At 41.0% G+C, this 24,300-nt stretch overlaps 2 protein-coding genes across 3 annotated transcripts; one reads left to right on the forward strand and one right to left on the reverse strand.

Annotated features, from left to right (window-relative positions):
- The first annotated feature begins 4,611 nt into the window (after positions 1 to 4,611).
- On the forward strand, positions 4,612 to 8,060 carry tmem254 (transmembrane protein 254). Its single transcript, XM_026191050.1, has 4 exons — positions 4,612 to 4,757; positions 6,608 to 6,711; positions 7,266 to 7,325; positions 7,535 to 8,060. Exons 1-4 carry the CDS (start codon positions 4,671 to 4,673, stop codon positions 7,653 to 7,655), a joined length of 372 nt encoding a protein of 123 aa, XP_026046835.1. The 5' UTR covers positions 4,612 to 4,670; the 3' UTR covers positions 7,656 to 8,060.
- A 2,836-nt stretch (positions 8,061 to 10,896) lies between these two features.
- On the reverse strand, positions 10,897 to 23,674 carry LOC113035303 (L-threonine ammonia-lyase). Of its 2 annotated transcripts, none has more exons than XM_026190788.1 (11): positions 23,200 to 23,674; positions 17,364 to 17,691; positions 15,951 to 16,067; positions 15,595 to 15,836; positions 15,309 to 15,474; positions 14,122 to 14,221; positions 13,877 to 13,952; positions 13,155 to 13,280; positions 12,728 to 12,895; positions 12,565 to 12,622; positions 10,897 to 11,875 (listed from the first exon to the last, which is right to left on the reverse strand). In XM_026190788.1, the coding sequence occupies exons 1-11, from the start codon at positions 23,214 to 23,216 to the stop codon at positions 11,777 to 11,779; spliced, it is 1,497 nt and encodes a 498-aa protein (XP_026046573.1). In that variant the 5' UTR covers positions 23,217 to 23,674; the 3' UTR covers positions 10,897 to 11,776. The 2 variants fall into 2 exon arrangements, with proteins under 2 accessions (XP_026046573.1, XP_026046572.1); XM_026190787.1 differs by lacking the exon at positions 23,200 to 23,674 and adding an exon at positions 20,679 to 21,090.
- Between the last annotated feature and the right edge of the window lie 626 nt (positions 23,675 to 24,300).

Consider the following 24,300-nt stretch of genomic DNA (forward strand, 5'->3'; position numbering starts at 1 on the left):
ATTTTTAGGCATCGACCTTTATTTAACCAGAAAGTGGAACTCTTGAGATCAACAATCTCTTTGACAAGAATGTATTCGGTTCAGACAGTCAACATTAACTTAGCAATTTTTTTTGTCAGTGCAAGGTCCACACAGAAAGGGTGCCAGGGTTCAAACCCAGGACCCCCCTGCTGTGAGGCAACAGTGGGCCCAGTGGTTTTCCGTGAAGGCTCTGTTTATTTAAAAGAAGGCAAATATCATTCTGGATACAACAGCATGCATTCTGCTGTAAAAGCTGTAAAATGTGCAAGAACAAAAGAACAATTACATAAGAAAAAACTTCAACACTTTTATGTGTATCTCTGCACTGATTTTAATTTGGTTTGAATATAGCTTATAAATTCACAAAGGATTAATGGAGAGCTAGTTTAGCACAATGCATTATATAAATCCAGTGTGTCTGTTTATGCTGATAACTGTCGTTGTATGTGATGGTTTATAGTTTTAAAACATGACTGCTGTCATTTCTTGACACCCACTGTTTGTCTCAAAGATATTATATGTTAAATTCTTCGCAATGAAATATTATGGCAGCTATAAACAAGTACTGAAAACAACTAGAGAATCAGACCTGTCTAAAGACATTCAAAAATCCTTTAACCTCACCTCAGGGTGATCAGTTTCAGTCTAAACTCCGTAGCTTTGTAGATGAGTAAAAGCACAGATGTAAAATTCTACAAAAGAGAAAAAACCCAACAAACTCGCGGAGTAAGACATTCAGGTTATATTTTAATTATAACTGACATTAATTACTGGTATTCGTTTATTATTACCAATAATTTTTTGTTTTGTTTTGGGAAATATTCTATCATCATCAAACTTTTCTAGACATTTGTGGAAGAATGCGTCTTTCTGAAGGTCTTGCTGAGTTGAGCGTGGTTCTGTAGCAGGATCCCACCTTTGCAACGAGTCAGTTGATGAAATGTGTTCGCTCCTAGTTATTCCGCGATCAGCTGTAAGCGGTGTTACTGCTAACTGGAAGCGTCCAGGAGCCACAGCAACTCCGCCGTGAAGTGGCAGACCCCGTAAGGTTACGCAGCGGGGCCACCGAGAGCCGAGCGCGCACAGTGAGTAAAAGAAATAAGTAACATTATTTGTTTTATCTAAAAAAAAAAAAAAAAGAAGGAAAAAAATGCTCTGGAAGCTTCATGGCATGGATTTCTGTGACTGAGCAGCTCCTTTGGGTGTAAACGTGACTCAGTCATTTTTCTATATAACCTGTATAATTAACATAAGCAGGACAAGCCGGTCATTTGCTGCTTTTACCCTGCGCGTTATTTAGTCTTCACAATACCCAGGCTGCCGTGATTATTGAGGCAGGAAAGAAAAATCGCTTTACTGAGATTATTGGATGTCTAGTAGTTAAAAAAAAATAAAAAGAGAGAGAGAGAATGAGTTGCATTTTAGTGACGCACACGCAGTCTCCATCCTTAAGCCAAAGATCTACATAATCATTTGTGAATTTATATGTATTATTAACATATTTCATTTTATATGGTATTTTCAGCACCATTGTGCAGCTATAGAGACAACCCATAAACTGGAATTTTTAGTTTTCAAGTTAATTCATTTATTCAGGTGTTCAGGGCAATGCAAAAACTCAAAACTCAGCAGAGTTGCAGAAATGATAGCGCACACACATGCTGACATGCATGCTGAGACACTGACATGCAGGACGATTAAAGCGCACCTTTTAAACAGAAGTTAAAACTTAAAAACTTCAAATAAAAAAATAAAAAAAATAACAAGCTATATACACGCAGACCAAGTGTTTTCTTCATGCATTACCCACACTTATTTTTTAGCGTTTTATTTTTGTTATTTTTAAATGACCTTTACTCCGATCAATTCATCAAGCGCTAAGAGTAACGAATCAGGCAGCCGGAGGCAGAGAGGCTGGCTGCGCGCCTCAGCTGTGCTCGTCCTTGGGGTGCGCACAGGTGACTGCCGCTGTGACCGCGGGTGAAGCAGTGCGCCTGGCGTGTGGCTCTGAGATTTTCCCCACTCCTGCTTTAAATCACTGCCCCGAGGTAGCTGTTCACAGGAGGCCAAAACAACCTCAGAGCACTGGGTAATGCTCCGGACAGTCCCCTGTTTGGAGTGTAAGTGTATCTCCAGGGTTGTTAAAGAATACCAAACAGGTTTATAACCAACTGATGTTTGTGTTTTACTGCAGTGCATTGTCTCCCTTTGTGTAATTTTCTACATAGAATAAATAAATAGCTGATTTAAAAATAAATGAATAAATAAAAAAGGCTACTAGCACTGTGCCATCAACCCCCTCCCAGCCCATCCGCAGGTTTATCCCTATGGACTAGAACAGCAGTAGACTGCAGTCATGGGTACAAGTGGTTGATGTGATTATTATATAACACTGAAATAAGGTAATTTAACTCATTAAATCAGCTGTATTAAGGTAAAATTGAAATCACCCTTGTTTTCTGCTCTGCAGCCTTTAAGTTTACTTTAAAGTTGTTTTTGCATTAAATTTCCTTAAGTGTTTTTTTTTCTGAAATTCACTGAAAATCGCTGTTATCACCAGATTTGTAATTAACAGGTTTTATGTCAGCACATCAGTTTGAATCCTTGCCAAGTCAGCTAATCTTATCGAGCTCGTTCAGCCCTCAGTGCCACACAGAGTAAACAAACAGTCTGAAGTCCACGTAGAAGCAGAACTTAGCAGCTGATACGAAAACATCGTTAGAATTATGTTAGCTTACCTCGCCTAGCTTCAGGCACTTGAAGCTAACATGCAAGCTAGTCTGTGAATGCTGAGGGTTAGCATGTAGCTAATGTACCTTTGTTTGACCAAGAAATGGGCCAAACTCACCTCAAAACGTTTTCAAAATGCCTTCAGAGAACTTGCAAAGTACTTCTCCTCCGAATTAAAAAAAAAAGTAAATAAAAATAAGCAGGGAGAAGTTTTTAAACTGATATAATTATCAACAGTTTATATGTTCAGGCTAAACTCTGTAGCTAGGTAGATGAGCAATGCCACAAACTTACAAGATACATGTAAAATAATAAAATAAACAATTTGAAACTACAAGAATTAAACTCAAAACAATTATTTTTTAAACATATTAATGACCACAATTCATTATTGTTTTTGTTAGTTTTATATTACAGTTTGGCTTCTGATCATGTAATTTATGTTTCCATGGAAACTTTTACTTTATTCAGCATATGTAATTCATTTTTAAGAGGGACCAAAACACCAAAATAATTCACTTTAATGATATTAAGTGGAGATGTTTGGTTATGGACCCGTGAGTGTCTTTAATAAAGCGACACTAAACTAAACTAAACTATACTATAGGAACCTTGCAATCACTGAACTCTGTATATAAAAGTATTCTAGAGTCAAATGTGATGTCCTCTGTGTGACAGCTAAAGCTGGGGCCAGACTGAACCAGGCAAACGGACAACAATCCCAAGCAGCAAATCTACAGTAAAATGATTGGAATTATTAGATGTGTCTAATAATGTGTATATACACACATTTTTCATCATATTCTTACATGCATATATCCAAGATTCTTTTTTAGATATATATTTTATACCTTTAGAATTAGAAATGCACCAAAATTTTGTTCTGATGTGCACTAACTGGTGGATGTTCTGAATGATAATAAAGAGACTACTCTATTCTATTGTAAAATAAATAATAGCTTGAGGTGTTGTGATGCTCTGGTCAAAGTCCTCAACCTGTCTTAAATGCTGTGGTGGGACTTTACGAAAGCTGTAACAAACCTCAATGAACTGAAGTAATGTTGTACAGAAGAGTGGGCCAAATGTACTCCACAATGATAAGTGAGAAGCTGATAAAGTCATAAAGAAAATGATTTCTGTGAAGTTTTGCTAGTCTATGTGGTTCTGCATAAATCATGGGGGGTAACCTACTGTAGTTTTCACAGGACTGCAGAGAGTCCTTTTTTTCCACATAATATTTAATTTTACATTTCTTCAGTACTACTCAGTATATAGTGACACTTATAGGACTAAAATTTATAAATGCAATTTTTCAAAATTCATCATTCAGTCTGAATGCCGACCGTTCAAGATAATTCTTTCATTCAAAGTAATGCAGAGCAAGTAGGAAAGCATGAGCCATAGATGTCCCTCTGTCTTCCTCTTTCTCAGATCTGGATCGTTTAACGTTACGCGTAGATATTCAGGGAGGCAACAGTGACAGAGATGGAGAGCGACAGAGAGGAGGCTTGGGGGTTCGCATCAGTGCGCCCAGGACCCCACAGTTACAGCTGGATACCGAGTGCCGTCTGGTGACTGAGTGTGAGAGCTCCCCCCAACCTATTCCTACTTTAACGTAACATCACTTTAACATAACATCACTGCTCAAAGTGCCTTCCAAAGGAAATGACCTGGGCTACCGGATGGACAGTCCGCTGATTAATGAAACTATCCTGTCGACTTAAATTAATTTAAAAATAATATTTTTAAAGGTAAAGCGATAACTGTCATTATTTCAGTAAAATTTCCCCGTTTGTGTAGTAATCTACAAAAAAGGGAAAAAAAAGAAAAAAAACTGCCCGGATGGTTTAAATATCCGGGTTTAATTGCACGGTCATATTTGTACGGGGCAACGGAGAACTACAGCAGCAGCAGCAGCGATGGCGACAAGTGATGGACGCGATTATTTTCAGAGAGCACGTCTCTTCTGGATGGTCACCGTATCAGTGGCGCTGATATATTTCGCTGTAAGTTCGTTAAATCACCTTTACTTCGGTACAACTGAGATATTATTACCGTCAGCCTTTTTTCTCTTATTTGTAACTGCTCGCGGAGCCCGTAGTTGTGTTGCACAATATGTACTCCGGGTAATTTTAATTTTCTGAAAACTTGGGGGCTCGGGGAGAGTTTAGTCCTCCCTGTTGTGGATTGCTAATGAATTTTTAAATGGGGAAAATTTTTAAATATCGGCAGGTTATTGTATGGAGTCATTGCCAAGGGTGTCGATGTAAAAGGCTAATCTTATTGAGGTTCATTCAGTTCTCGGTGTGACACAGGTCAAAAAAACAGCTCAAAGTCCACTGTACGTGTTAACATTAGCAGCTGATTCAAAACTCAGTTCACGTTAGCTTTCTTTCATCAAGGCTGCCCTCGGTCGTGCTCGGTGAACACTGACGTAAGGGGCGCTTAAGCTAACAGGTGAGCTAGTTTGTACGTGTTGGGGTTAGCTTGTAGCTAATTAACCTTTTGTCTGGTCAAGAAAATATGGCAAAGTGACCCCAAAGGATTCATGCCTGCTTTCCAAAGTATTGCCATTAAGGAGAAATGACTCAAACGGGGGTAGATGGAGCATAACAGTTTAAATGTACAAACAGTACGATTGCCCTAAGGTGCGAACTTTTCCGAACTAAAAATACGCGAATTTAAATAAGTTCCACTGTGTTGAAATTACTTTTAATGAAACCTTCTAAAATTGTTTTAAAATTTGGCAGTGTTACTGTTAAACAGAGGAAATGTTGTCAACCTGTTACCAGGTTTGTTTATTAAGGTAAATGACAGGAATGTTGTGGCTACCTACTCTGAAGTGCTTTTTTGTTTGTTTTTTTGTGCCTTCTACAATGTCACTGTTCTCATATCCATGTTTTCTTAAATGGTGTATTTTACACCTTGGGAATGGACAATGGCAGCAGTGTGTTCCATTTGTCAGCTCATGAATATTTATCATTAGATGAATTAAGTGGTTGGAAGCTGAAGATTTTTATTTAGTGTAGAAGATCAGTAATTGGGTCAGAGACCACAATTATGCTTGGCTTTCTTTGGTAGAACTCAAACAGCCAAACACTGAACAGAACTGATTTTCGTGTAAAACTGACATATTTTACGGCATTTTGCACAACAAGGCTGCACTCTGTAGTGCATAAATCGGCTACAGTCATGATCTAAACTGCTGGAAAGAGTCATTCATAGTACCGTTACACAGCAGGAAAATAAAATGATACACTTTATTATTGCCACTGTGGAGTCTTCTCATTAAAACGGCACGTCATTGCCTGTGAGCACCGAGAGAGTCTGATGTTGGCAACTCTGGGCACCATGGAGGGGACTTTCAGCAGGAACAAATACGACTTACTGTGGTCATATGCATGCCATGAAATGAGCGTATATGTCATACAGTCATTAGAAACAAAGATGTCTTTGAACAAACTAAAGTTCTCACACGGTATTGAGCAGAAGTCCTGAGCCACCCATCTTTTAAACTTATTTCTTTAATTTTTTTAGAACACTGGGCCGAAGTATGGCAGTTTACAAAAACGTGCAAACATGCATGGAAATGCAGTTTATAGGGCAAAAACAAAGCTTAACTGTAGTCTTCACATTTTGAACTCTCCTGGCTGAGCGTTCATGTGATTTCTTTAAGTAGTCTTTGGGAATAGTTCTCAAGACTTGAAGGACATTCCAAAGGTCTTCTTTGAGCAGGGAAAAAAACTTCAAAAGACCTTCAGAATGATTGCTTATTAAAGATATTGCCCTTCAAAAAATTAGAAGGAAGTTTTGTTTATTGCATACAGTGTTTTAAACTCCTTCTTTCTGATTCCAGTGCACAGTGTTTGCACCAGATGTAGTCCCATTTGAGCTCCTTGGTCCATTTGGCACCTTCTCCAAAAACCTTGCGTATAACCATCCTGACCTACTGTACAAAGGGTAAGTAATGAAGCACTGACTCCTGCAAACATCCAAACAGAGAATTCTGGTAATGAGGTTTGGTCATTATAGCTTTTGTAATGAAAGCCAATCACTTTAGGAGATCTAAAGTGACATTTTTCTAATGATTTGCAAATCACCAGACCCAGACACCCCCCCCCCCCCCCCCCACCACCACACACACGTGGATCGTTGACGCCACATTCATAGGTTGCAAATTGGCACTCATGCTGTGGAGTAATAGGACAACAATCAGAGCTTAATGTATTGTTGTGGTTTCGGTCACGTGACTCAGCTGCCAAGTCGGTCTGTTCAAAGGAAATGCAGCTGGAAGCCATCATCGAGACACTGTTGGTTTGAAATATGAAACGACTGATCAATTTAAGCTTATCAGCACTCGGTGATTGGAACAGCATGAGGGGAAAACTTGTTTTCAGACCAGAAAAGTCCTCACTGTTAACTTGTGGGTCTTTTCCCCTTTTTGGAAGCATGTGCATTATCCTAGTTTTAAATGTTATCACTGGAGAGTTGAGCTTCCTTTTTTCCTGTTTCAGGTGGTGGTTGACCTGTGCTATTCATCTTTGTGAGGCCCTGGTTGCGCTGAAGTTGTGCAGGTAAGAATGCAGGAACTTTAACATCCAGTAGGTGGTGCTGCAATCTAATTTTTTAGCCCAATTTCATGTCAACATGTACATTTTTGAATTAAAAAAACAAAATGGCCAGCTGCATTCAAATTGTGCATAATTTTCTGTTTAAGGGTTCAACAACCATTGCGCATATGATGAATCTACTTCCTAAACACACTATTTACTTTTTCCTGCAGTAACAAAGGCATCAAGGACATGTCCACTCGTTGCCTGTGGTTTATCCAGACCTTTCTGTTCGGCTTCGCCTCCCTCCACCTGCTAATTAAGTACGACCCAGAGCGTTCCAAGCAGGACTGACCTTACCAGGAGAGGCCTACAGAACAACACATCTGAGCCTAGAGACCCCTTCTTGGGCCCTCAAGTCTTTCCACTGTTCACTTTGATTATAAGATCCTGCTGGAGAGCATGAAATGGAGCAATACTCTTGAGCAGTTTCTTTAATAGTGTCTTTTAAAATAATTCTAAAGACATGGTGCAGTACAGGTGGGTTGGTTTTTGGGGGGGTTCCCTCTTTTCTCTGCTGCTTGGATGAACGTGATGCCTGACAGGTTTGCTGGAGATGGTATTTTGCCATCATCCTCAAAAGTGCTCTTGGATTATATGAAGAGGGGAGATGCTGTTAAATTTGCCTTTCTCAGATTAAAGTGCTGTGATTCATAGTCTTAATGTTGACACTACAAAATGAAGGATGAGTGAACTGAATCCACTGTGGGGTGTCTTCTTTCTTCTTTTTTTTTTCTTTTTTTTTTTTAAATAGCATTTGTGTGATTTGAGATTAATAAAAAGTGGTCTCACCTCTGTGTTTATTCAGTTCAGATGTATTTATGTCGTGGCAAACCAAAATAGTTTTCCTCAAGGTGCTTTATACTGTGAGGTACATCCCTTTCAGTAGTCCAGAGAAAACTGCAATTAAATGACCTATAGGCAGGTACTAGGTAACAACGGGAAGGAAGAACATCCTTTTAACAAGTCTCAAGACAAAAACGTAATGACCTCCTGTTGTGGTGTATAAACATGGGGCATCCTCAGTGAATCACATTATGTTCTGCAGCAGTCTGAACCTATAGCAACATGACAGGTTCAGGGTCACCTGATCCAGCCCTAACTATATACTTTAGTCTCCAAACTTTGCTATTTGATCATCTTAAACTGGAGATCATGACCCTCTCAAATCGTGTGTGTGTGTGTGTGTATATTAGTTCTATGATCATGCCCATGAGCAACAAATCTAATGCACAGTTGAGTGTGACTAGTGTTTCACATAATTGATCAGACTATTAGAGTAATACTGGATTATGTGGATCCTTTACCCAAAACTAAAGCCACATCTACACATCGTGACAAGATTCCCAGAGGCTATACCTTTTTTTTTTTTTTTTTTTTTTTTTTTTCTCCTCCCCCACCTTTACCAAAAGTTCCTTAAACTGACCAAGGCTCAAATTTCATGTGAAAAGTGTTCGAGATGAATCCAACTGTTACCTAAACTGTTGTTTAGAGTCTCAATTATCTTTAGAAAGACTCAATCAGACACTTCAAACATGTTGTGTAAGTTTTGCCTTCAGTTTCTGAAAGAACTCCACTACACCATCAGTTAGCCAAAGGAAAAACATGCTCAGTCTGAGATGAAGGCCCATTATGACAAAAAGACTATTTTCAGTACTCTTTAAACAGGTGAGAACATTTTTTTTGGTCCAGTTTGCAAGCACAGTTTGCTGGATCCTGCCTAGTAAGTTATGTAATCCAAATAACTAGGATCTGCCATATGAACATGTTGAAATGTTACACTCCAAGAACTATCCACTATCACTGTGTGCGATTGCTTAATATAAACCCTCTGATGATGGGCTGATTGAAAAAGGTGTTTTGTTTGGTGCTCAGTTAAAACATTTTCATTGTTAGGTATTAGATAATTTAGAGTTCATCCTGTCCCATCTGTCTGAATCTGCTTGGGATGATATAGTCTGCCTGATCCATATTTAGCTCACTGAAGAACTTTGTCTCGATGCTTTGAATCTGCTAGAGCATCAACTGGGGTCCCAGAAATCTTCCTGTAAAATCTGTACTAAAATTACCAGGTCAGCCAAAATTGTCAAGTGCAGACATGCTCTAATCTTCTTGATTTACCAAAGTTCCAAAGGTTTCCTATAGACTGCCATCTGATGCTGCTATGTTCTCCCTTGTCACCATCTTCCAGTTGCCTCTCTGTTCCAAATTGCACTTCTTGCAGTCTAAAAGAGTGCAGGAAGATATAACTGTGTGTACCTGTGTGTCTTGAAGTATTCACCACAGCTCTTTCCGTCCTTTTTGTAAAATCCACTGTCATGTCCTTCTGCATTTCTCTCCTTAACACCATGACATCATCACCTCTGCTCCCTTCACCTCCACGTCCCCTGTAATCTGCTCTAATCACTCATCTCTCCCCCTGGGGACACTCTCTACCCCTTCATCACAAAAATTCTCTTTTATCTTCTGACAGCCAACTTGTGCATACACACTGACAACATTCAACATCACCCCTTTGATTTCCAGCTTTGAACTCACAATCACTAGTCACACACTCTACCTTCAAAATTACCCCAACTCCATTTCTCTTCCTACCTACACCGTGTTAGAACGGCTTGAATCAACCTCCACTGCTCCTAGTTTTGCTTCCCTTCCATCCAATATATCTGCCTTTCTTCTCTCCATCATATCATCTCCCTCTTCACCAGTCATATATTTAAACCGCCACACTCTTGCCTTTCCTCCTCTCTTGCCCTTAAGATGGTATTTCTTTGTCTTTGGCCAACAGTACAGTTTCCACCAGAATCCTTCTGACCAACAGAGGCGGTCATTGTTAACCTGAGCTTTGACCAAACTGCTATGGAAATCTCATTCTTTATGATCAATGTATTTGATTTCTATAAGATTTTATACCACATGCCCTTCCTGGTGGAGCCCTCCCAGTTTATCCAAGTCTGGTACTAGCATTAGGAGTACACTGGCTTGTAAACACCCCCCCCCTCCCTATGTCTGGGTCAGATGTTTAATTAAACATTTACTTAAATGATTGTATGTAGATTATGTAGCTTATCTACTTATGTTAATTATGTAGCCCAATTAGCTAAGTAATAATAATTGTTAATGTAAGAAGTTATCGTTTCCTGGCTAGGAGCTTTAACCGTTTCGGGAAGCCTTGGACTCATCAATCACAGCTCTGAATGTATATCTTCTGAAAAGAAGGTGTTTGTGTATGACGTGGGCTAAAGCAGTGTGTGACGTGGGCCAAATCAGGCTAACGCAGTAGCACGGGGTCACAGTGTCCTCTGCTTACAAACTTAAGAGCATTAGCTTGTCTTAAATGGTCCAGTCTCAACTAGAGCTTTGCCCAGACATTAGTCAGTTGGACAGTGCAGACACTACTTATTTTTAAATCCTGTGTTACTTTTACTTTTGGTGAAAGTACACCAGCATTGAAGAAAAACCCAAGCTAGTTGTCTAGTCTAGCTAGTCCCTTACTTTGCATATAAACTTCACAAATGTGAAAACACGGTTACAGTTCATTTGTCCAGAGTTTTATTTGGAGAACACTTTTAGGAGGGTTGAAACTGCCACTGTGGACAGTACAAATACAGAAATATTTACAGCATTTTAAAAAGAACATTCAATGAAAAATAGACCTTATATAGTGAAGCTGTACATGCGCTACAGGAGTCACACTCCACCCTTTAGCTAATGCAGACTGATCCACGTTCTGCCAGGGGGTGGAGCCACGAGTTGGCCACCACAGACTAAAGCGTGGCCACCCATGACAGCCGTTAATGAAGACCCAGAGGGCTCGACACACACTCAAATAGTTTTTTTGCAGAACTGTTTCTCTATAGGGACATATTTTAATTGTAATTAGCTTATATGCTTTACCAACAACTGGGAAAAAAAGCTTTATCCACTGTTACAGATTTATTTAATCACTTGAGGGTTACATAAAAAGCTTATATAATAAGAGTAAATGAAGAAAGATCTTGGCTACTGGTGGCACTACAGTAATTTAAAACACAGAGAAAAATACTTTATTATGTGCCAGCCCAATGTTAACCCATTAAATGGCCCAAGTTGGGAACCACTATAAAAATAGTCTGAATAGCATTCAGTTAGAATTAGCATCATCAACTGGGATGCAGTTTAACCGCTTCACAGTATATTTAAGGTGCCATGATGAAGAAGAACAAAAGCAGCATTAGTAATAGAAGGAACATGTAGATTTGCACTATAATCTCAAGGTTTTGCTGACCAAGCATTCTCTTAATGAGTCTCATATAACAGAGCTTGCATATCATAAGAGTGTGTGTGTTTGATGCAGGAATGGTTTGCATGTGTTATCCCGACGGCAGGAATCTGTTTTTAGTCAGTCTAGTTTTGTGTTTAGGATTTCGCTGTGATCACCGGTCCAGCCAGCATATAGAGGGGTAGCGCTCGCTCAGCGTCTTGCGCAGATGAGCACTCTGCATCTTATCCCTGGTTTCCACCACACACTCCACCTGTCAACACACACACATACAGTTAGTCTTCTTATGTCATTCTCCGTCTCTCACACACTCTAGAATTAGGGCAGTGAGAGGTTTGCTTGTTGCATTATGCAACACCTTTCACCTCCTGACACTTGCTCTGAATAAGCAGTACAAATTGTCAGTGGAGACTGTGGGGGTAAGAATGCAGAGCCAGGAGATTACATGATAAGTCTGCTCCATCCCTGAGCTTTAGAAATGAAGGAGAATAAAACAAATCCATTATTTTAAAAAGCTACGATGGCCCAAGTTTTATCAGTCGAGTTATGTCAGTTTCTCCCCGGCAGCTTTTCTTCATTTTTTTTCCAAGTTAAAAAAAAATAAAGGCATACTATATGTAATGTTTGTAAGTCTTAAAGTCATCAAACTGACTCAGTAGTTTCAGTTGCATAGCAACACTGTGTTTGCAACTTGCTAAAACAACAGCCAAAATTGGCTAATGGTTGTACCAGACCGAGTAAAGCTGTAGGTGGGTACTGAACTGAGCAATGCTACTTTTTTCTATCTTTTAAAAATGTATTTGTATTTTTGGTCTTTTAATTCCCGCCAACTCCCTGACAACTCCAAGCCAAGAGTTCCACGGCAATAAAGGAAAAGTGGATGAGCGGATTGGCGAGGAGGAGGAAAGAGAATGAAGTGAAGAGGACAGATTAGTCGCCTACCTTTGCCTTGAAGAGCTCTGACTTATCGCTGTGTCTACGATGGCAGACGTCCAACAACCTGGGAGGAAAAAGACAAAAGAGGCGAAGGAATGAATAAACTAAAGGTGGCACAGGGCAACGTTAAAGACAAAACCGATTAAGTCCGAACAGGTTCCTACACTACCTGACGTCCTCTCTGGTCAGAACATCCAGCAGCTTAGCCATGTCTCCTGGCCACTCTCCCAGCTGCACTGAGAACTTACTGATCCGGTTGTCCAACACCAAAGCTCGGTCCATGCACTGCCTCACCACTTCCAGCTCCATGTTAGCGCTGCTCACCACCACAGCCACCCTGCAGCAGACACAGAGGAAGGCTTAGTTTATCTGCAGTCAAAAGGATTAGCACTGCTGACATTGTTATGTTGCCAGAATGTGAGCTTTTCAGGCGTTAAGGAAAACATTGAGCCCTCAGAGTTAGGACTATATTTAAAATATATATATTTCTTTTTTTAAAGTGGGAATTTGCACTGTTTGAAAACTAGAAGGTTGATGAGTAAAGAGAAATTACATGGTTCGGGTAGGAAACCGTGAAATTAATACACTTGACCCACTTTTTGCCTTTTAGTTCTGGTAGTTGGCCGGCCAAAATGGCAGCCAATCCCATGGCTCCCTCTGTGTCCACAGTGGAGCGTTCAAACTCCTGAAACCGCAGCATTGCCACCAGAGAGTCTTCCTCACTGTAAGAAAAGGAAAGAAAAATGCACTCCTTCGATATCCGATTACCAAAATTAGACTTCGACATGGGCCCCAACATCCATAAAGATATAACTGACAAGATGATGGGCCTATAATTTGAGGTGATTCACATCTGAATCTTCAGAGCCAGTCCATAACCAGACAAAATGAAATGTGATTGTGTTCACACCAGATGCACTTCTTGTGATTGTTTGTTGAAATTCTGAACCCTAGGCCATCTCCTGTCTCACCAATGTGTCGACGATGGCTCTGGTCCACCGTGTCTCAAACGCTGCTTGGTGTTTTTCTCTCTCCTAACACACTTGAACAGCAGTCTCTTTTATGCCTTTTTCCATTGATGTGTGATTGTGCCTAACAGAGAACCACAGGGTTTCCAGCAGAAAGGTTAACAGCCTTTTTGGTGTGAAGCCTGAAGGACTGAGCCAGCACCAAGCCAAAACTGGCTCTGCACCAGCACCACTTCAGTGTAAAAGAGGTATTTGTGTTCTGGGAGTAATAATACATCTGTACAGTGAAGTCAGATATTTAAAAAAAGACAAAAGTTTAATTCTATAAATGTAATGTGGACGTGCAGTACCTGACAGTGATGACTTTGTCCACCAGTTTCTTTGCCAGCTGAAAGGTGTTAACACCAAGGGAATGCTCCATGAGATCTGAGAAGAGACAGATGATCATCACAAGCTCCTTTATTGCAGGGGAAAAAGTACAAAGGAGTTTCTAACAATAATTAATGTGCACATAATCTTTTTTTTACTATCTTCCCCTTCATGAGGGGAAGGTGTGGTACGTGACTTCAGCAGAACAAGTCGGAAATGAGTTTACCTCCATAAAGTTTCTTATTGGGGTTGCTGTGCATGTCTTTGATTGGACCGTTCGTTTTCAGAGATTGTAGCAGCAAAGGGAAATCTTCTGGTTCAACTCCCTGTTGAAGAAAGGTGGGTCAGCTATTGTTCTCATGTGTTGATGATGATGATTTCTAACCTGCATTTCACTGTGGAGTAAAACTGTTGAGGTCGCTTTTGCAGAGTGTCCTGGATTGACGTAGGCAAGACCAAGCTAGCATTTTTGGAACTGAGTTTTTGGATGGTGGACAAAAAACAGTGTTGGCTGTTTTGAACCCGGGAACCTCTTCCTGTGAGCCAACAGTGCAAACAGAGTCACTGAAGCACAGTCGCAGTTTGAGTTAAATGTTAGCATTAGCATGTTCAAATGATACTGACATGCTAACATTGAGCATGGTAGTGTTTACCATGTTTGCTATCCATATTTAACATACAGGCAACCTGACAGGCTGATCAGGACTGAATGTTAATGCTAATTGTGTATACATGTATTCATAGGTAGTTACACAAAGGACCGGCATCACTAAGTCTTTAGTGATCTTAGGGCAGTTCGTCCTGTAAGAACTATGGACTACATAACAGAAATAGACTAGCACTTATTTTGCAGTGCCTTATATTTAGCATGCGCACCACTTTTCCTACTGTGAATATATGAATATATTATAAAATGGTATACACAGTATTAATTATAAATGTGAAAATGTTGTATGAATATTAAAACAGGACCATCTCTGGACTGACTGGGAGCCCTAATCAGCCTCAGTGTTGCATAATATATATGTTTTCACTACTGGGTCAAATGTGGTAATATATTTGCTTGAAAGCTTTGCTACACAAGCTGTACCAGGATATTTCTTTATAGCTGAAAATAGAGCAAGAGGGCTGTTCTGTGCCTTAAGTGCAAACAGCACGACAGCTCTCAGAGCTGTGGGCAGACAGTGAAACAAGGGAAACCACTTCAAATACAGTCGCCTTGTTTCGTAACCCGTGCAGAATGAAAAAGGCACTTGTGTCAATACGAGGGAGCTAGAAGCAATTGTGCAATAAAAAGGATGTAGAGCTACTATAGGATCTACTATCGGTAACCAGTGATATGAGATGGGACTTCAAGCAATGAGCATACAGTGAAGATGTAAAGATTCAAAGAGCTTCTCAATGTCTGCTTACTATGACAAGAATGCGAGAGTCGAGGTGTTTGATGGCCGCAGCGGTGCCAGCCAGTAGACCATACTGTCCTGCAGCAGGAATGACCACTGCCTCCAGTTTGGGCACCTGTTCATAGATCTCCATGCCCACAGTGCCCAGCCCTGCCAGGTACGCTGCATTTTCATCTCTGCTCAGCAGCAAAGAGAGGAAGAGCAGCCTTATGTTAAGATACTAAAACATTACTTAGTACTGCAAAGACACAGACAGAAACTCTCATTCCAGCTCCTAATATGAATGTTAGACTGACTCTTCCAGGTAGAGGTATCCATTCTCCCTAGCCAGATGGCAGGCGTGGTTCTGGGAATCGCGGCCGGTGCTGCCGTAGGAGATAACCATGGCGCCGTAATCTCTGTAGATCCTGAGGCGGGGCGAGGAGCAACTTGACGGCATGATGACAAACACCGGGATCTTCAGATCCACCGCGTGGTGCGCCACGGCCATGGAGAAGTTACAGTCAGTGGCCACGATCACACCCATCCTCTGCTGCTCCTGCAAGCACAGAAACACACAGCTGACATATAATCACATGCAACAAATATGCACGCAGAGCACACTTCAGTGGATCCTTACAGCATCTTTTTCAGCTCCCCCGCCCCAATCTACCTGTGTGAGGGAGGTGAGCAGGTACAGCACTCCTCTCTCCTTCACAGAGCCGGTGTAGTGCAGGTGCTCCTTCTTCAGGTAGATCTCCATCCCGTACTGTTTGGACAATCTGGAGTACTGAGCACACAAAAGAAGCAGCATATTTCAAGAGCTCCTGCAGCAGCAGTAACCCGTTAAAGATAGATTTGCTAAGCTGGCTTTATATAACCACTCAGGTGCTCACATGCATGCTGAAATAGTTTTCACTTCATATAATTACTCCTGGCGTATGAAATCCATGGTCTTTGCCCCGAGTCATGTTCAACTTTTTTGTTATTTTTGCGTGAATTCCCCTAAATGCTGGTGCTCGTCCAGCTCCAGGAGTCTCTGCCTGCTCTTTGCTTTTTGCCAACAGCCGTTAATCCAATCTGCTTCACACTTGGTGGGTATAATGCAATATAAAGTATGAAGCAGATATGAGGGCTCCTCCTAATTTGGCTAAAAGCTGCAGTGCATTATTAGCGATGATGTCCCCACGAGGGCTTCACCTTTGGGTGATCTTTAGTTATTATCACCTGTCCCGCTAACAGTTGCATCACCAGTAGTTATGTCGAAGCAAGCCTCAATTAAAAGAGTTTTTCTTTGGGCGTTTTGTGGTTATTAGCAGCGACACACAACCACGCACAGTGAAAATGCAGAGATGTGCAGAGACATTATAAAAGAGAGACATGGCACTCCTGACTTGAAACTAATGGGAGGGTCTTGAATCAGCGAAGATGACGTTAGAAATATAACGTCCAAGGACCCAAACCCACTCTGCAGACTAACTGAAACTAAATGCACCTAACCTAAAAATGTAAATGAAAATGAATGAAAAACAGAAACGTAATAACTCTGCTTCTGGGGGGGATTATTTGGGGAAAGCAAAAGCACATATCAGAGGTTTTTTTTTGTTTGTTTTTTCCTGGTGACTACTGAGATGGAGAGAGGTGACGAGGCCTTCTTCTAGAGAGACTCTGCCTTCATCACTCCATCAATTTACATCAATTACATTATTGTGAGATCACATTTAACTTAAGGCAAGTTCTAAAATGAATCCCTGATAACCCAAATGTTAGAATTTCCCATTTTTAAGCAAAAACAAACTTGTTTACAACCTGGTACAAAAAAACTCTGCACAACTTAATTCTAACATAAAATCATCAATTTCAAATGTATCAAAGTAACGCAGACCATGAAGGCTTTGTTCAGTTTTTCCATGAGCAAAAATCTGCATCCCATTTAGACTAGTTCTGATATTAGTTCACCCTCTTGTGGTCTGTCTACAGCAAACTTCCTTAGGAATGAAACTGAAGGAAGTGATTTCAGCTCCCAAACAAAGGTCAAAGGTCACCTTATTGCACGTTCTCCTGCACTTATTCTGTGTTAGTGTACCGTGCAAGGCGTCTTCTGGATCCCTGACTGGATCCTGAAGGCTGCTGCGCTGATGTCCTCAAAGCGGAGGTACTGGGCAGGAGGTCTCGGGATCATCCTGAACTCACTGACTCGTCTGGTTTTGGGGGGGTCCATGAGGACAACCTCAGGAGCCATCGCTACTTTTGTTTCGTGGACTTTCACATCACCGTTGAGAAGTTCTTCCACACCAAAGTCCTTCAGACGCTCCGGTTCAATAAGGGTGGGTCTGCGGCCCACGGTGCCGTTACTGACGGGACCATATTTGTAAGAGCTGCCGGGCTGACTGGGGCCCAGATACAACTCCTCTCTGAAAACCACAAGCAGGCATTGGGGTGTCACTTAAAAACCATATCAAATCATATTCAGAGAACTAAAGTGTGCTTTTGCACAGCTGATGAGTCCTTCTCTTTTAAAACCATAAGACTACAGCTCCTGATCCTACACTCGTCTTTTTCACAGTGTAAATTCTTAATTTTCTGCACACATACTATTGCAAGCTAACACAGTAAAAATAACACACGGAGGCTTTAGCAAAGTACCACACAGTCATGAGCTGGAGCGCAGCGAGATTTGATTTGCATCTTCCAAACCCCGAAGATAAAAAGTGAGCAGATGTGAGAACGCTGATGTGAATATAATAGCTTTTCCAATTAAGCAGGTTGTTGGCGTCCACTAGCTCTCAGATCATAAAGGTTATTTCTCCCAAGTATGTAAATGCACCACCAGGGGGAACTTTTAAAACCAATTACTGTTTTCAGCTGCATGTTTTTCCACAGTGAGTAGCTTTGCAATCAGCTTGTAGCTGGTTTCCAGTGTTAAACCAGTTGTTTCTGAAGGATCGGGACTTTTTTTAAAAATTACAACAGCAGGGTATGCTTCGGAAATAGTAACATAGTACATATAGTACTATATACAGTACAATAGTACATCTGTCAAGCATCAGATCTGATTTATTACTTGATTCACGACAAATTAACACAATTTTAAGATATAAAGAAAAACTAAAACCGGACCAACAGCTTAAGAAAACAAATTAAACAAAAGTGTATTTGCACAAATTCTAATTTCTATCCTCTGGATGTCAGCCAGAATGTAGGGCGGCGCTGCGAGGCCTTTGGCAGACAGTATCAGCTGATATTCTCCACATTTTAAAAGTATACATCATCACTAGAGCTACAAGTTTTATTAACAATAGACATGAAGCAATAACTCTTAGTATAATTCACCTGAAATATAAAAAATAAAAGGTTTATTTACTCAAATAATTAATCATTAAGGAGAAAGTCCTTGGTATAAACTGAATATGTATCAACAAAGTGCATAAGGAGTAATGCATAAATGTTTTTTGAGTGTAACTGGATGTAAGAACTTTGAAAAAGTGACAATTTCCCACTTTGCTTCGTCGATATGACCACTCTCACCGGCGGTCCGCTCACATTCTTCAGGCTAAGATGAATTGATTCACCTTTCACGTCGACCCTGCTTCCACTCTCGGTGACGGATTACTATTACAAGTCACCTTATGATTCATTGGGTCATTCGGCTCCTCTTTTAGGAGACACACAAGCGATTAAAAAGGCAATTTAGTGGTAATAGCAGGACAGAATGATTTATAAACGGCCGTTGGAGCTAATCAAATTGCGCGATTCATTTAAATAGCTTATTAAAGTTAGGCTGGGTATGGGCAGATTTACTCAAATGACACAACACAAAACTGGATCAGACTCCCGCGGGATGTTTCTGTCAAACAGTCAGCGCAGAGGCCTTTTACACAGCATAGACATAGTAATAGGATTATACTCATTGGGGATTAACTCAGTCACTCAGTAAAGCAGATCACATATAGTTACCAGCTACGTTTGAAACTTTGAAACAGGTTGGAGTCATTCCAATCATCGTCAGTGAGGTAAAATAAGATAACTGACTGACGAGGGTGCTTTTGCGAGCGCGCAGTTCTACAATAACATCAACAAGCCACCAGGTGGAGTAGCTTTCCCAAACAATGGTCTAAATACCCTTCAGTGGTGCCAGCTCTCTATACAGAGAACATCTCGCTCTATTTATATCGCAATGATCTTGCCGTAGACAATACGGCAAACTTTCACCTCGCCTCCTGGGTCCATTACTGCTCTCTTCCCACTTGTCCTTCACTCTTTTAGCCCCATTATTCAAGCACACAGTGTGCGCTCTTAACACGGCTATGAATAAGAAAAGTCCAAGGCTGCACCTGTGATTAGGGTGCTTTGCTTCAAAGGCAGAGTTCAAAAACAGCATCAAAGGAGGGCAAAGAGCAACATGGCAGCCTCAGAAAGCCTCATCAAAAGGGAAGATGAAGCGCTGAAACAGTAAAAAACAAAAAGTTGCTTATTTTATTATAAAACAGCACAAAAAATCCCCACAAAAAGTAAGGACAAAGCTAAAAGTGAAGGAGATATTTAAGCCCACCAGGCTTTCATCAGTGCACTATCTCAGCTTCTTTATGTCCTTTTAAAGACAAAATGCCCTGTCTGGCTGCTGAGCTGCTTCCTTTTCTGATTGAAGAATAAAAAAAGTTCATCATATGGGAAAGGAAATGTCTCCTGGCACTACATGACTGTATGTATTCCTGATGTTGCATCACTGAGTGTGCAGTTCTGCATCCTTTCGGGCAACGCTTCAACAGCTTTCTTACATTCGTCGGCTGCTTTGTTTTTGGCTCTTTGGTTATAACACGAAAAGCTCCAGAAGTTTTTAATGTGCTCAAAGAGGCAGAGGAAGATCAGTTTGCTTGTTAAATCTTGACGGTTGTAATCTTCCGTATAAGTCAAACACTGAGGGAGTACTTGTAAAATCTGTTTGACCCTGAATGTGATGTAATTTATCAGCGGCACAAAGAAATGCCAGTTTTCCACCAAAGCTTAAAATCAAAGCTTCCTTCCTTTCTCTAAATCTGTCACAATATCCTGAAATGAAAGAGGATGTTATGGTCAAGAATCAAGCAGAGAGGGTAGCCTATCACGGGTTGGGATGCTGGCAGGACGAGCAAGGAGAAGATGGAGAGATAGAAGGAGAAGGCCAGAGTATGTGGATCTTTGATTTGGGGGTTTGCAACAGCCAAGCATGAACATTTGGTGCGTTTTGTTGAGTTTCACTTATAATTAAAGCTGAAGAAGAGACTGGACACAGCAGATGAGGAATGGAGGTCATTTAAGGAGGAGCTACCTCAAAATTCTGAGGGTAGATCTGAATCTAGAGGGTTGAGCTGGTTGGGGGAGAGGTCTGGGGCTCCGAAGAAGGCTACAGGTAATTTCCCACCTCTGCCAGAAGGGGTCATTCTCCTCGCTGTCTTTAAGGGCCGGCCGTGGTGAGTACAAACGCTCAAGTCGCTCGCTCAAATGGCTCGAGTAGAATAATTGAGCGGCAAAGTTCATCCTGGTTAGAGGACCTTCTTCCTAGAGTCCAACAAGTGTCTGTATCTGAATCCCTCTCCTGTCCCTGCTGCTGTGTTGTGTCCGAGGGATAAGAGGACACTGACTGGTGCTGCTCCCACGGCGTAATGTCCCACGCCCCAGCTCCTTCCTTTTCCTGTCCAGGGGCTATTTAAGAAGGGATTACCCATGGACATGTGCGCGGTGGCCATGTAGTGCTTCTCCGGTGGCACGGCCCCTCCCAGAGCTCTATTCCTGTGCTCGCACTGAGATTACTTCCCCTTTTTGTGACGCAGTGCTAATCAGACTGTCTAAGGAGATAGATACAGACTTAGGGTTTAACTAGGAAGCAGTGATCTAGAGGCTCAGCAACACAGAGGAGACAACAATAGATGGAGGATCAGAAATGCATGATTTTTTAGCCACCAAAATCAATTAAAAAAGAGACACTTGCAGCAGTTTCATCATTATGTGGCATTTCTAGTATCACGAAGTGATGCAGTTGTTGCAGCCTCTATGAGATACAGGGAGGGAAACTGTAGGAGATTTTCCATTCAGCTGTCAGATGTAAGTGCTTACATCTGTAAGAAAGTGAAAAAGGATGTTGCAACAGGAGAGACTATGTTCTGGCACCACAAATGAACAGCTGAACATGGTAGAACTGTAGAAAGACAGGCTGCCAGACATGAGACGCCAAAGGGAAAGCTTAGGTTTAGACTCTGTTCAGCTCTGATCAGGCGTCAAAATCTAAAACCTGAAGAGCAGCAGTGTGTCCAGCAGTCACCGGAGTCTCACTGGCAACTGATAAGCTTATTTTCAATTAGTTTCTTAATGAGTTGTTGCCTTTTTAGACAGCTGTGTGTGGAAAAAAGCTCCAATAACAGTTAGGAAAGTGGAATTGGGACTCTGTGCAATCAGTTTTGCAACTTTCCAAACTTCACTGCAAATGGTCAATTTTGGTTAATGTTTTTCATGGTCCAATGACATCTTGTAAAACCATATTTCAAGGAAAGTGAAACCTATACAACATAACTGGTCTCATATTACCTTCAGCTTATACACACTAAATCTGCCAATCTGCTTCGTCTGAAGTGTCTGCCAGCTGGTAGTTTGGGGAAACCGTCTTCTCCAAGACATCCAGAGGTGGACTGGCAGCTGAGAACTAACAGTCATTTACACCCACTTCAATCCATAAATTCTAAGTTGCGACAGAACAGCTAGAGTTTGAACTCTCAGCTCCTTTTTATCGCTGTTGACATACACATGAAATACCACTCGAACAGGTACGAGATAAGATCACAACGTAGGCTATTTGTGCTTGAGTATGTCAAATATTGCACTATATCTCTGCAGAGTACTTTCATCACAATCTGAACTGAGCCATAAGGAAAGTCAAAGTGACCAATGTCTAAAAAAAATAAACTAAAATAAAACTAACAAAGGGAACAATGTTATACATCCCATTTCTGACAAGGGCTTTATAAACACTTCGAATACAAAATTAGCCAAACGACCAGAAGCTAATTTAGGCCATAGTGTACTGCATGCTTAGTGTTTGGTTGTTCTAAAATACTTTATAAGGAGTAAGCTCTGCAATTTTTCAGTGAGCACATTTTGTGTAGCAATAAACCACCACAACACATATGCTAGTTTTTGCTAGCGAAAGTTATAATCCTACACTGGGAAACGATGCCCCCTGCAGTGCACACGTGCTAACGTTAGCAGATAATGGTTCTGGTTTTAAAAAAAATAAAATAAAAATGAGCTAGGGACAACCAAGATGTCAAATTAGAGGCTTCAAAAGGTTTTCCAAAAATGTTTCGTGGCAGTGGCTCCATCCGTTTGTTTTGATATAATTCATCAGTAAACAAATGAAAGGTGAAAAAAAATACAACAACAATCATGCAAGATGATACAATGCTAGGTTAAGCTAATATCCATTAGGACGTTGGACGATGGTGCTGTAGTGGTTAGCGGTGCTTTGTCATAGTAAGACGTTTTGGGGTTTGAATACAACTGTTTGCACATTCTCCCTGCATCTGTGTGGGTTTTCTTTGCACACTCTTCCTTCCTCCCACAGTCCAAAGACATGTACGTTGGGCAATGTGGCAACGCAACCCCAGTCAAATTTCTCCTAAATGACTGCAGAAAGGACTGAACACAGAGCATGCGTTAGGGTCTGTGAACTTTAACTTATTAACTCAGGTGTATTGTGGAGTGAAAGAAGTTAAATGACGCACAAAAAAAGTTAGGGTACTTTTTTAGCAAACAGGGCGCCATGTGTTCTGTAAAGGTTTTGGTGCAACACTTACAGGTCCTCTCGTTTTATTTTTTTATACTGTAAGGAGTCCATTTCTGAAAAAGCTTGAGGATCCTGATCTAGTGTGCAAAGTAATTAAAGTACAAACCTGAATAGTGAGAACATGCGAAAAGGTTTCCTTTTTTAAACACAGCAAACACGAAGTGGGATTGCGACAATCCAGGGAACCCAGAGGCCAATTATTGACTTGTCTCTAAACCAGACTTCACACACACCACCACACATCTCACTCAGATTAGACTTAGCTTCTTACAAAAGTGGCAAAAACATGGTGTATGCCAGAGAGCTGAGGTCACATATTGGCAGCGAGGAGCAATAATGAGATCCGTGTCGAGGTGGAGACGATGAAATGACCACCGCCGAGGGTCCTCTTAATCTCTCCACGACTGTGGTGACATCTGGTCATCATAACTACTGGCAGGCGTTGCAGTAGAAAACAAAGAGACGTATGGACAGGAGGACGGAAATAGGCAGTGGGAAGGTGACCTCGCTTCCAGCAGTCTGTCACACGGTGGCTCAGCGTGATGCCGGCTGTGATCCTCTGGTTGTGAGCTTCTGCAGATGCTCTGTTCTTTACGTTGCGTCTGATGCCTGAAAACACGCATTAGCTAAATGGTCACAGGGTGAACTCTGACACATATGTACATTTATTAGCCTGTTGATTGTAAAAAGGGGGGGTTGGGGAGGGGAACTCCAAATTCCAGTTCTAACTGCAGTTCTTTAAAATTCTAATGGTACACATATATATATGCGTGACTATAATGTGTGTTTGTGTGTGGATTTCATTCATATTAAGGCTTACTGCTACATTTACAGCTGTTGTGTTTTCTAAATAAATGAAATAGCAATTGGGGAAATTGTCTTTATGTTTTATCAAATGTGTCCAAGCTTTTGAATATGCAGCATATAAAAGTTTGTTTTTGATTTCTGGTGTATTAAATTTATTCTGACAGGATGAAATTATTGTTCTTTCCTTGTGTTGTTGCCCCTTTCAGTTTTCTTATCCCGTTTTCCTGTTGATGCTTCTGTAAAGGCTGACCATGTGTGAGACACATAGCTATATTTCCCCGTGTCCTCGGCCTGTATCTCTGGTTTGGATTGGCTAACAGACATAAATGTCCGCTGACTCTCTTTCTCTCCGCTGAGCCCTTTGCTCACTTTCCGCCAATGTTGTTTTCTGCTTCTTAAC

The sequence above is a fragment of the Astatotilapia calliptera genome, chromosome 13, assembly GCF_900246225.1.
Source record: "Astatotilapia calliptera chromosome 13, fAstCal1.2, whole genome shotgun sequence".
Classification (NCBI taxonomy): Eukaryota; Metazoa; Chordata; class Actinopteri; order Cichliformes; family Cichlidae; genus Astatotilapia; species Astatotilapia calliptera.